General features: G+C 33.0%; 1 protein-coding gene across 1 annotated transcript; it reads left to right on the top strand.

The window, feature by feature from the left end:
- The first annotated feature begins 362 nt into the window (after positions 1-362).
- Positions 363-1,949, top strand: LOC132285951 (uncharacterized). The gene has a single exon (XM_059788192.1). The coding sequence runs from the start codon at positions 733-735 to the stop codon at positions 1,477-1,479; it is 747 nt and encodes a 248-aa protein (XP_059644175.1). The 5' UTR covers positions 363-732; the 3' UTR covers positions 1,480-1,949.
- Positions 1,950-14,630: the final 12,681 nt, after the last annotated feature.

The raw sequence follows: 14,630 nt of genomic DNA, 5'->3' as shown, positions 1-14,630 counted from the left end.
TTTTATTAAAAAATTCATAATAAATAGATAAATAGTTAATTTGTGTTAGAATTTTATAGAAATTCTTTTAAAAACTCTTTTTATATCAAGAAATAAATATTTTTTATATTAATAAATAAATAATGAAATATTTTACAATTTTAATAATAGATATAGATATGTAATATAATCGTATTTATCTCTAGTTATTAAATAATTGTTCCACGTCAGCATAAACATGTCATCCTGTTTGTCTATAGCTTCTCCACATTCGTCTCTCAGTAACCAACTCCATTCATAAATTAATCTTTCTCTTTCATCACTCCACGTCTCTTATAATCTCCTCCTAAAAACCAGTTAACAGTTGGTTACTTTTCAAAAGGGTCCCTAATCTTCAAGCACTTGTTTCCATCAAAACCCAAGTTTATAGCCCATCTTCTCACACTTTTAAAACTTCGCTTTTTTCTCATTTATATTATGCCTAAGACATAACTGCGAAGCTTCGTTTTTCTCCGACTCTCATGACTTTCCAATCTCACAATTGAATTTCTCACCTCTTTCAAACTCCACCAATCAGAAAAATTTCTCTTTTCCCCATAATTCAAACTTCTCTTTTGACGGTTGCGTTTTTTAATTCTACTCTTTGAATTTTTAGGTTTGAATCTTAATGTTTCTTTAGTTATCCTGCGACTATAAAAAAAAAAAACCCTCTTTAAAACTCACCTGTTTGTTTCTCTAGAAAATTCAAAGCCTATGGCGATCGAACTATGCTCTGAAAATTCCTGTTTGAGTATGAGTCCTAGAATCTCATTTTCCCACGATCTCTCCCAAACTGATATTGTCCCAGTCGAACAACACCGTTTCAGATCCAATTCATCTTCCTCCAGCATCGATTTCGATTTCTGTGTTCTCGAGAGCTTCGAACTCGAATCCTCCTCTGCCGACGAACTTTTCTTCGACGGTAAAATTCTCCCCATTCAAATCAAGAAAAAAATCGTCAGGCCAAAACAATTGCGTCAATCGGAAACACCGCCTCCGCCTCCGCCGCCGCCACCACCGCTGTCGCCGCCACGCAACGTTCCAATCACCGACAAAGTGGTGGGCTCCGAATCAGATGAAAAGCGAAATTCGAAGTCGTTTTGGCGGTTCAAGCGAAGCAGTAGTTTGAATTGCGGGAGTGGGTACGCGAGGACATTGTGTCCTCTGCCACTTCTATCGCGAAGCAATTCGACCGGCTCTGCTCAGAGTGTCAAGAGATCGTCATTTTCCAAGGACAGCCACAATCAAAAGCAACACAATTCACATAAGAATCAACCCTTAACGCCGATGAAACAGTCGCAATCGAGCAATTTTCAGAAGCCTCCATTGAAGAAGAATTATGGGTCTCACCACGGCAATGGTGTTCGAATCAATCCGGTGTTGAATGTCCCGACGGCGAGTCTCTTCGGTTTGGGATCTATTTTTTCTGGTTCAGGCAGGGATAGGAACAAGAAGAGATGATTAATTTAATTTAATAAATAATTAATTAAAAATTAGTTACTGATTTTTATTTGATTATAAAATGTAGTTAGTAACTGGTTAAGATTGTAGAGAGATTGGATGAAGAAGATGGTAGGCCAATGCAAGCTGTGGTATAATTTTTGGTACTTAGTCATGAGAACCAAAAATAACAGGTAATATTTGCTTTCATGGTTGTCAGTTGTCACATTCTGCTTTTTCTTTCTTTTGTGTTTTGCACACGCATGGTGTATATACTTTTTATTTTTGGATGTGTTTTTTTTTTTTTTTTTTTCCTATATTTTTTTTTTTTTTAAGAGAAAGGCTGTCACAAAGTAGTTTGGTTGTATGTGAAGAATGATTCGAATCATTTTATGATTGTGTTCCAGAGAAATGCAGTGTCCCTTTGTTTTTTATATTCTCTGGATATTCTTTAAAAGTTAAATACATATATTTATTTCGGATTTGGATTTGATCCTGTGCAGCGGGTTCTAAACTGGCTCTAAACATGAGTTTGCTTCCTCCACTCCATATCAAAGGATCTGATTACTTATTGGGACATATATTTTGGGATTTGAATTGAGGGAGTATTAATTTATATATTTTGAGAAGAAGGCATATAAACCCTTTAGTAGGACTAATTTCTCTCGAAATATGGATTCCTTTGTTAGTATAATAATACTCTATTTTTGGGTTATTCATAGGGGCAACATCAATGGGATGGTGATATGATAGGATGCAATTTCTTTATTTACTTATTTCAAGTAGGAATTTCGTTTTCAAGTTTAGTTTAATAATGAAATTTGTGTCAAAATTTATGAAAAATAATATATTAATAAATTTATTAAAATAATTTTCTTTTATTTTTCCAAACTTTCTATTTTTTCTTTCATCAATCAACCATACACTTCTTCTTTTATTTTCTCTTATAATTAATATTATTATTATTTTTTAACCATACCAAATAATAATCTTTTATTTTAGTTTTTTTTTTTTTTACAAAGAAATTTGTTACAATAGGAAATCAGAAAACATAATCTGACACAACCTCCTCTTACCACAAGTCAATGAGTTCTGTAGATGAACCTTACCGACACCATTGTTTTATGACAAGAAGAGAATCCCACACAATCTGAGAGATACTTATATTGACTATACTACACAATCTGAGAGATACTTATATTCACTATACTACGAAGGCTCTGGAAAGGCAGAAATTATGACATGATGATTTTGTCCATTTGAGATACTGGGGTGAAAAAAAAAATTCAATAAAAATTAATATCGAGATTTTTAAAAAAATATATTAATACATTTTGGTTGAACCTTTTTTTTTTTTTAATTTAAAAGTCTAAATTTAACTATTTCACCAAGTATTAATGGTAAAAATTCATCTAATAATTTTTTCTAATGAAAAAAACTTTCTTGCGTGCAATAAAACTGTTCTTATAATATATTTGCGATAATGAAACTGTCCAAGTAATACACTATTGTGAAAAAGGTTGGATATGTCCGTTGCACAACGGGGTGCAATAAAGTTTTTCTTGTCAAGAACCATCTAATAATTTTTTTTTTTTTAAAATAGCTCAAAACACTTCATTATTTATTAAAGGAAGATATATAAAAAACAAGTAAAAAGGTAGATTATTGTTTAAATTTTACAGTAATCGTGGATGAAAACAAATTTCTCATTATTTGTCTTTGTTTAGATTATTTCACTTTTCATGGCCTTAAAATACTTCATCCTTGAAATCAACAACTTTTTCAGTACCTAAATTATCATATATATATATATATATATATATATAACAAAATGAGAATGTTAAAAATGATTGTTTTAACTAAAGTGATTTGCGGAATTTTTCAACACTCTTTTAATTCATTCGAGGTGGATAATTAATTAAGTTGAATGAATGAGATGGTGTTGAATTGTTTGGCCCTCTCATTTGGCACATTGTTGCGATGTATCTATCATAACTTTAAACATATATATATCTAGATGTGGATATACATATTACAATTATTAGGCCAATTTGATAGCATCTTAAATTGTGTTATTCATTATCTTCCAGAATTCATTTGATGGTAATGTTGCTTAATATTTGGCATTTATTATTTTTTGTTCCTAAGGATGTGACGTCATCAAACAATGTCAAAATTATTATTTTAATACTAGAAGGTGGCACACACGTAATCAGTGTGTGATCGGCTATCAATATCATACCGGGAGCAAAGAGGCTTAGCTTTAGGTACAACCCAGCAACATCCCCATCAGAAAATCAGGTCAAAGTTTTTTCATAATACTAATAATAGTAATTATTTAAATAAATTTAGAAACTGTCTGAAAATTATTTTTAAAAACTATCAACTAAACACATATTTAATTCTTAATAAACAGAAAACTGGATTAAACATTCTTTAAGTAGCTAATGAGAATTTTAGCGATCTAAACCTTTTTCCTTTTCATGCTCGTATCATGAATTTTTAATTACTTAGAACGGTGGCGAGATTCTTTACATGGTTTTCTCGTAAATCTTGGACACAGCTTAAAAAGCTTTTTTGGTGATCTCATTAATGATGGAGAGAACCTCCAATATGAATCTATGAGGATATGGAGAGATCTCATATTGTAATTTCGTGTTTTGAGTAATTATTTATCCCTTTAACAAATTAAATATGTCAATTTTTTTTAACAAACTATTCAACTATAGACTTGAGGCCAAAGTTTATTTTTGACTTAATTTTGTTATAGGGAAAATTTAATAAATGACTAATTTTGAACTTTGGAGGTCATAATTACAAATATGACAATTACAAAAAAAGAATAAGGTGTAAAAGTGTTACTAAACAAAACTAATTACAAATACGTGAATTGTACAATTATGATCTAAATTGCTCTCATGTATTCCCATTTGATTTTACAAACCTAAACCTGAATTCCATTTGATTTTACAAAACTAAACCTGATCCGATCACTGAAAGTCAATATAGCGTTAGTGATGATTATGATTGACCTTCTAATTTCTTGTTCAATTGACATTTTTTTTTTAAAAAAGAAAAAATTCACTTAATTATCACAGGCAATTATCGCCAGCGGCGGCACCACCACCACACCACCTGTTGATGCCAAAAATCTACATGTTCCTGAGTCGGTGGCGATTCTTACAAAGCAAGAGAAGTGATGACCGGCGTGGTGCCGGCCGGATGCACTCCAACGGTCAAGTTAGTACTTGACAATCTAATATCCGATAAGTATTACATATAAAATTTATGACATACCTTTTTAGGTTGACCCATCATCTCTTTTATAAAAGCATTAATGGTAGTAGTTGTTGAAACGAGATTTTCTCTGATCCAAGATGATATCGTTTATTTCTTACAGGAATGGTAACTCTGGTTACATATGGTAACCAGATATTTTTTATGATTCCATAGAGATTTTGGGTAAGATAAATCCCTTACCCTTATCTTATTTCTCTTTTGACTTTGAGTTGCCTATTATTTTTATTCTTATCAGTTGCCCCCATTCTCATGCTTGCTTGTCAAACATCGAGAATGTCAAAGTGTTTTTTTAAGTGACGTCTCTTTAATATAAATCAATCTCTTTTTAGGTTAACCCTTGTTGGGCGACCTTTTATTTTTATTTTTGGTTGATGTCTTAAGATTTGTCCGAACTTCATGAGCTGAAGGGGAGCTGAGGGAGTAGGCTTTCTTAAGCTGAATGAGCTTACCTTTTAAAAAAGGGAAGTATTTTTACAAGCTTTACTCAGCTCGCCCCTTAAAAAGGAAAATAAATTTTACGAGCTTCACTCAGCTCACCCTTTAAAAAGGGAAGTATATTTTACAAGTTGATTTTTTATTTCGACCCCTTTTTATACGGAAGATAACAATCACGAGCTTCTTTCAGCTAGGGCCCTTATAATACGGGGCACTTTTATATCAATCCCTCATAATATGGGAAATGGCAATTACGAGCTTCATTCAACTCGCCTTTTAAAAAGGGAAATATATTTTACGAACTTTACTCAGCTCGCCCTTTAAAAAGGAAGGTATATTTTACAAGTTGATTTCGACCCCTTTTAATACGGAGGACAACAATTATGAGCTTCATTCAGCTCAGGTCATTATAGTATGGGGCACTTTTATATCAATCCCTTATAATACGGGGATGGCAATTACGAGTTTCATTCAACTCGCCCTTTAAAATGAAAAATATATTTTACGAGCTTCACTCAGCTCGCCCTTTACAAAGGAAGGTATATTTTACAAGTTGATTTCGACCCATTTTAATACGGAGGACAACAATTATGAGCTTCATTCTGCTCGGGCCCTTATAGTACGGGGAACTTTTATATCAATCCCTTATAATACGGGGATGACAATTACGAGTTTCATTCAACTCGCCCTTTAAAAAAGGAGTAGGTTCTCCAAGCTTCATGAACCTATCCTTTTAATATGAGAGGTTCATCCTCGTGAGTTTCGTCATCTCATCTTTTTAATAAGAGAGACTAATTTTTTATAGTTGCGTGAGCTCATCTATTTAATAAGGAAGACTGATTTTCCAGAGTTTCGTGAGCTCGTATCTTTAATAAGAGAGGTTAATGTTCTGCCCCCATTCCCAAGCTTGCCTCTCATGCACAAGGAGCACTAATGTGTACAGTTTGAACGGATCATATATATATATATATATATATATATATATATATATATATATCATAATTAGTACAATTAAGGCAAAAACTTATCATTGAGCATCATAGGACCAAAATCATCCATGAAGCTAGCGATTATTCTCTAGAATAAGAATTTTTTTTTTTAAATCCTATAAACAGTACCCGTGGTACTATTCCCACGGGGTACTATTCATGTGAATAGTATTCACAAAATAATTTTTTTTTTTTTTTAAAACCCAGTGAACAGTTCACGTAGGTACTATTCATGTGAACAGTGCTCACAATTTTATTTTATTTTCCCTGGGAACAGTACCCGCAAAGCGTAGTATTCTATCGAAGGGTCCCCGGGTGAACTACATCATTATGTAGGTGAACAATATTTTGCAGACAATTGGAAACACATAAAAAATTGTTTCTCTTTAAATCATGTGAGGAAGTGTAGACCTATATTTTGATATACGCGTAATGCATGAAACTTACCCGGTTAACAGCGATGATAAAGCGGTCGGGTAAGGCTTTGAGATACCCCTCGGATCCGAGACACAGGTTGATCAGGCCCAGGCCCAAACCCGAGGGAATATCAAACAATTAATATTTTATAATGAACACGGAATACAAAATAAATTAAGAAATGAAATTAAAGCTGGAAGGAACTAAAAATAGAATCCGCAAAATATTATAATTATTAAAATCCATCAAACCCAAACTCCAAAACTCCATCAGTTTACAACTTGGGAATCCATCTCTAGTGGACCCCTATTAAACATCCAAACGGAAGATAGAACAAATGTAATAAACGTCCAGAAATAAAACTATAGAGAGAGCCCTACATCGTCGAAAGAGTGAATAGAGACCTCTGCTCAGCACGAACACGTCTAAGCCTGGAACTGTCGTGTACCTGAAAAATAGAAGTGGGTCAGGCCCACGCGCAAGTTCTATACTACTACAATCCAAACAGAGGCCCGATACGCATGTACATCCTAAACAATTCAACAATAGCTAATAGTCCATAAATATATATATAGTCACACTAAAGGACTCTCACTGGACTACAGGCCGGTCTCAACCTGAATAGAGGTAACATGCTAAAACGCACACGAAGTGGGCATATGTACCTATACCTAAACAGGGTACACCTCCAACCATCGTAGCCAGCTACACATCCCGATGCATATACGCTCCCTAGCCATCGGTCCTGAGGCTCAAGCTCATACCGAGGCACCATAACAGTCCATATATAAAATCCATCCAAAATCCCTGGTATTGCCGCTCAACAAGTAGTTGCCATAACAATACAAATCCACGGGACTTAACTTTTAGTTAATCCTATCCTTATTCCAAGTAGGTGGGTAATGGTATTGTTTTAAAAACCAAACCCATCCTTAGTATGCCACCGTCCCATACCGGTGCCTACTTTCCAATCCTCCAGTAGTCAATAATACCAATAAATCAAGTATATATCAACTAAATTCTAACATCCAACATTCAATGTTAGCAGTGATAAAATAAGCATTGATAAATAGGGTCACAACAACAACATATACATGCCCAATTTAAGTTGTTCCCTTTAATCTGATATAAAGACATAATTAATTAAAACTTCCATTTAACACCTTACAAATGACATACAGATATATAGGGTATGTATCACAAAATCCTAACCTCCACAGTTGATACTAACTGTGATAATGTAAGCATCAAAACAATATTCACAGTATGTATGTAGACATGCTCAAATTATAGTGTTCCACAAAACCGATCTAGTGTTAAACTCAAATCCTCCTAGTATTTAAGTTCCAACAGTTGCTATTACAGAAGTTAAGATAGCTATCATCTAGACCCATCCTTCCAATAATTTATACTAGCAGTGGTAAGGAAAAACGTGAACCACAGAACCACAATGTATCCACAAACATGCTTAGTCTAGGTTGAACAAGCATACGACACTACTGTAACTACCAGTTTCATAGCAAAACAGATATCATTTGTGATACCCCTCGGATCCGAGCCACGGGTTGATCAGGCCCAGGCCCAAACCCGAGGGAATATCAAACAATTAATATTTTATAACGAACACGGAATACAAAATGAATTAAGAAATGAAAGTTTAAAGCTGAAAAGAAACTAAAAGATAATTTTTCAATAATTAAATACTTAAATTTGATAAACCAAATATCCATAATTTGAACAACTCGGGAATCCATCTCTAGTGGACCCCTAATAAAAATCTCACACTAAATGAACGTAAAATGAAAGATAAAACCCAAATCCAAGATCTGGAAAGAAATCCTACATCGTCGGTAGAATGGAAGATCGTCTCTGCTCAGCACGAACAAGCTCAAGCCTGGAACTAACGTACACCTGAAAAATAGGAGTGGGTCAGGCCCACGAACAAGTTCTAACCTACTACAATCCAAGCAGAGACTCGATACGCATGTACATACTAAATAGTTCAACAATAACTAATAATCCGTACATAAATATATCCACACTACTGGACTCTCGCTAGGCCATGAAGGGGGTCTCAACCTGGATAGAAGGCATCACACAATACGGACCTGAGTGGGTATGAGTACCTAAACCTAAACAGGGTATACCTCAACCTTCACAGTCAGCTACACATCCAACTGCATATACGCACCCTAACCGTCGACACTGAGACTCAAGCTCATGACATGGTAACATAAAAATATATCTAAACTCCGTTTCTATCCATCCACAAGAAATCCAGTAAGTCACTCGGCGTATTCAACCGTACCGACTTATATATATAAGGAGGATTGTATTTTATAACCCGTGCCCTTACTCCAAAATAGGTAAGACTTAGCAATTTGAGCTAATCCAAACCTAGTATGTCACCGTCCCATACCGGTACATACAATCAAATCCGTCCAATAGTTGATAAAGCATCGATAATTATAACAACAATATCAACAATTCCATACTAAACATAATAGAATGCATTAGCAACCATTCTTAAAAATACCAATAATTGATTCACATTGAAAATATAAATATCAATGTCAACTACTCCTTACTATGCATATTGAAATAGATAATCAACATGCTTATTTACATTCACAGTTGACAAAATAATGACCATATAAATGTCAATACCAACAGTTCCAAACTAAACATGTTAGACAGATTAATAAACATGCTTAAGTAAGCCAATTCAGAATCCATAATTTGATCATACAGGGCTTTATTTATAATTATGACCTATTCCCAGTTTCCATAGAATTAACAGAGCCTAAATAGATATTTCCCCACTCAAATCTATAGCATGCAAAATAAATATAAGTAATCTATTATACTTATAGTTTCCTGTCCAACAACTTAACGCACTAACCGTTAAATTTAATCATCAACTAATTTTCAGTGAAATATAAATTTTTAGCATAATTTCTATTTCCATGAACATATAATTCGAGTGGACAAGCTCTCACAGAAAATTTCTAATATAATTAAGAAATTAGAAACTCCAAATCTACACAGTCTACAAGACATTCGTAATTAACTCTATGTAATTCTAATGATTAATGCTTTGTGTCCAATTCTATGTTAATTTGGTCTTTGCATATTTATGTTTACCCTAGACCACTTTTAAACCATCCATTACAGTATTCATTCTCCACTAAAACATAATAAAACAACCACTAGGAAGCCTAATCACTGAAAAGTGGAAAAACAACCAACAGAACCAAAAACCCACGAACAAACAACCTGGAGCCGGCTCCAGAATATTGGAGCCGCCTCCAATGGCCCTGGAGCCAGCTCCTAGACCATTGGAGCCGCCTCCAGTCCAAGGAGAGCAGGCTCCAATCCAATAGGAGCCGGCTCTCTTCCTCCTCTTCTTCGTGTTCTCCTCTCCGGTCGCCGTTTACGCCTCCGATACTTCACAGTATAGGTTTTCAGAGAGTTTAGCTTAATCCCAGAAGATTCCAACCCTTAATTCAGTCTTTATTATGCTACTAATATGGATTAAACCAAGAATTAAACAAGAAAGTTCAAAGTTACAATTTTAAAACAAATTCCGTTTCAGTGAAACTCTGAACATGAAACAGCTAACGTTTTTATTTTTATTTTTTAAACATGTAATTCATCCTGGAACTATTGAGTATGCAAAGAACACGAGTATAAGGGAGAGAGTAAGGTTAGAACTTGCCTTTGAGATCTTTGTTCAAATATCTCTACGCCGTCTCTAAAGGTCCGACGAAACCAACGTGAACCCTCTTTGTTCTTCCTTTGTCTCCACAGTCGTATACTTGGTTTTGTTACCCTAACCAAACATCTAACATATATTTATAGGATTTCCTAAACCCTAAATTAATTCAAGCCCCAACTGAAATCCTAACCGGCCCATCCAACATACTGAGAAATCTACGACGGCTTACAAACTGATTAAAAGTAAAACCCTACTTATTAAATCAAGGCACTTACCAATTTAAATTTACAATAAAGAATTAAATATAACATCATTACAATTAAACACATAATTAATGTCAATAAATCAAATAAATTAAATAAATAAATTAAACCCAAAAAAACAAATAAACCAACTAATTAATTCAAATAACACAAATAAGGCAAGGAAAACAAATAATTAAAAAAAACAATTAAAACATATGAAAACATAACTCAAAACAATTAATGAACCAAAAACAATTAAAACATATGAAAACATAACTCAAAACAATTAATGAACTAAAAACAATTAATGAACAGAAAACAATTAAACAAAATACCGAGACTATCCTTTTGAAAATTAGGGGTATTACATCATTTTAGTTTGGTTTAATCTTCATTAATCCTGGAATCATTTAAGAGTGCAAAGAGTATGAAGCCTAAGGGAAAGAGTAAGGATAGAATCTTGCCTCAGAAACTTTTGTTCAAAGTTTCAACGTCGTCTTCTTAAAAAATCCCGGTGAGTTCCAAAACCCGGTTACTGTTCACGGGTACGAAACACTATTCCCGAACTCAAAATCTGATCTCCACTGTTCAGATTGTGCGACACTGAGTCATGAACCTATCCTCCAAATTTCAGCTCGATCGGACCACGGACGAAGCAGGATCGGATGTTTGATGAAATCTGGGCAGAATGGAAAAAAAACCTGTGCGACCCAGTTACTGTTCACGAGTACGAATCACTGTTCCCGAGGTCAAACTCTGATCTCCACCGTTCAGATTGTGCGTCACTGAGTCGTAAACCTCTGCTCCAAAATTCAGCTCGATCGGACCACGGACGAAGCGAGATCGGATGTTTGATGAAATCTGGGTAGAATGGAAAAAAAACCTGTGCTACCCATTTACTGTTCACTAGTACGAATCACTGTTCCCAAGGTCAAACTCTGATCTGCACCGTTCAGATTGTGCGTCACTGAGTCATGAACCTCTCCTCGAAAATTCAGCTCGATCGGACCACGGACGAAGCGGGATTGGAGCTTTGATCAAACCTTGGCAGAATGTGAAAAACTGCGTTTTTCCTTCTCCACTTCCACAAAACGTGTGCTTTGTTTAAAAAAAACCCTACACAGACGTCTACCTTATACTTATAGAGTTTTCCTAAACCCTAGGTTCATTTAAGTCCAACTCACAATCCTAACCGGCCCATCCAATTAACGTAGAAACCTACGACGGCTATAATATAAAACCCTAATTTATACTGTAATTAAAACCCTAGTTAGATGTATTTACCTAATTACCCTATTCACCATTAAATACTTAACAAATAATCTAATTGAACAAAATAATAATTAGTAAACCCAATTAAACCAAATAAAACACACATAAAATAAGACACACATAGAATAATTAAACCAATTACACTTAAACCATTAATGCCAATTAAATAATTAAAACACTAACAAGTAATTCCAATCAAATAACTAAACCAATTACACTTAAACCATTAATGCCAATTAAATAATTAAAACACTAACAAGTAATTACAATCAAATAACTAAAAATAAATATCATTTAAATAAATTAAATCACCACAAAAGAAAACAATTAAGCACCTAATAAAAAAAATAATGACACATAATCAAATAAAATGCACTTACATAATAAATTAAATACCATTAAATACCAGGAATATCCTTTTTAAAATTAGGGGTATTATAGGCTTTCCAGCAATTTTACTGGATTGAGCAACTGTACCCTTGTTTTTGGCCACGCAATCCATGAACTGTTCTCTTTCATTTAGAGAAAGCCAGATTGTAAAGGGACTGAATTACTTTTAAGTTTTGTTGTAGATTTTCCTTGTACGAACCATGATTTGTTATGACTAAATACGGTCCCACAGACGGCGCCAATTGTTGATGCAAAAAATCTACATGCTCCTGAGTCGGTGGCGATTCCTGCAAAACAAGAGAAGTGATAACCGGCGTGGTGCCGGCCGGATGCACTCCAACGGTCAAGTTAGTACTTGACGATCTAATATCCGATAAGGATTACATATAAAATTTATGGCGTACCCTTTTAGGTTGACCCATCATCTCTTTTATAGAAGCATTAGTGGTAGTAGTTGTTGAAACGAGATTCTCCCTGATCCAAGATGATATCGTTTCCTTCTTACAGGAATGGTAACTCTGGTTACATATGGTAACCAGATATTTTTTTATGATTCCATAGAGATTTTGGGTAAAATAAATCCCTTACCCTTATCTTATTTCTCTTTTGACTTTGAGTTGCCTATTATTTTTATCCTTATCACCACCCATCCAAGATTCCTCTACACCACCGTCTAAACTTCTCTCTCTTTTAACATTTTATGTCTCTAAAAGGTGTTGCAATTGCAATTTAAAAGTAAACCTAATTAATAAATTAGGGTAAACTTTAACTCAAATTCATATAACCGTTACGCAACCCCACCTCATCCCGCTCTGTCTGCGCAAATCAGTTTTGGAAGCCCATTAAGTTGTGAGCTATGAACATACCCACCGTGACCCAAACCAAATTCATATATGTTGAAAAAAAAAAAAAAGAAAAAAAAGAAAAAAAAACTACTAATTGGAAATATTTTAAAATGGTGAGGTTAATTTGGTCCTAAATGTATAAGTACTCGTATACTTAGTGTATAAGTTGTCGTATTTATAATTAGATTGTGTTAAATAGTTTTATGGGTAAAGTGCGAAAAACTCCGTAAATTATTGTCCTTTTGTAAATAATTTCCGAACTACAAGTTGCCCCGTAAACTATTAATTTGTTGTAATTAAGGATAAAATCACCACAAAAGACTATTTTACCCTTTCTCATTACCTTTGTTATTTCTTATTAAATTATTTTTATTATTTTTTCTCTAATCTAAATATTAATTTTACCATTTATTTTAATTTTATTATTATATCAATTTATCATAAAAATAAAAAAATAAATAAATATATTTGTAACAACCATTTTTTAAAATGATTAACTTATTATTAAAAATTTACTATTTATAATAAAACTTATTATATTCACTTAAAACTTTTTTACCGTAAAAAATACCTTCTTTTTTATACAAAATATTCATGAAAATTTAATAAATTACTTAAATAAAAAATACATTCTTTTTCATGCAAAATATTCATGAAATTAATAAATTACTTAAATAAAAAAATACATTATTTTTTATGCAATATATTCATGAAAATTTTAAAAATTACTTTAATTGTTCTTAAATTTTCTACTTAATATTTATATTTAAAAATTTAAATTTTAAAATTAAAAGTAAATTTATGCAAATTTAATGGAGAATTTGTCATCAAATTAGTGCGAAATTTTTTTCATAATTTATTTCAATAAGAAAAATTGATTTAGCTTAATTCAATAAAAAAAATATTATGGTCATTTAATGAAATATAGTCAAGGGAGCATTTTACAACTAAATGGGATAATTCGTACAAAATATTTTTCTCAATATAATCTTGTTTATAATTATGATTTGCAAAGTTGATTTTAAATACAATCATATTTATAATTATGACTTGTAAAATACGGAGTAGTCATTTATTAAAAAAAAAATCGAAAAATAAGACGGCGCATTTGTTAGATACTGGTTCTTTGCTGACCTTAATTCCAAGTAGTTCTTGTAAATAAATAACGGTAGTCGTCATACGTGCAAGATGAATTCAACTTTTATATTAATAAATATTTTACTTGACTATTATTATTTGATACTTAGTGTGCATTCTCACTAGTAAACTAAGCGTAGTGAGAGAATTTGAGTGAATTAAATTTTTTTTCTAAGGTGAGGTAGAACCAAAGGCTTGTTTTTGCATTAGAAAATGTTTACTGCACTTTCAATATTTGGGGTGGGGCATGTTATTAATAAGCCAGACCAATACACGTGTGTCCTATTCAACCGTTTCAAATGAATATCTAGAATATTTAGATACAGTATTACAAAAGTCTATATCTACAGAAGCGTAAAGTGTTGTAGAATGAGCTGTCATATCAAACTGTGTTTGTATATCTGCACCAATACGTTGAATATCC

This window comes from Cornus florida, unplaced genomic scaffold, assembly GCF_030987335.1.
Source record: "Cornus florida cultivar Cherokee Brave unplaced genomic scaffold, ASM3098733v1 CherokeeBrave_3.0.0_Hap2_Chr11, whole genome shotgun sequence".
Taxonomy (NCBI): domain Eukaryota; kingdom Viridiplantae; phylum Streptophyta; class Magnoliopsida; order Cornales; family Cornaceae; genus Cornus; species Cornus florida.
This window is presented reverse-complemented; position numbering and strand designations above follow the sequence as displayed.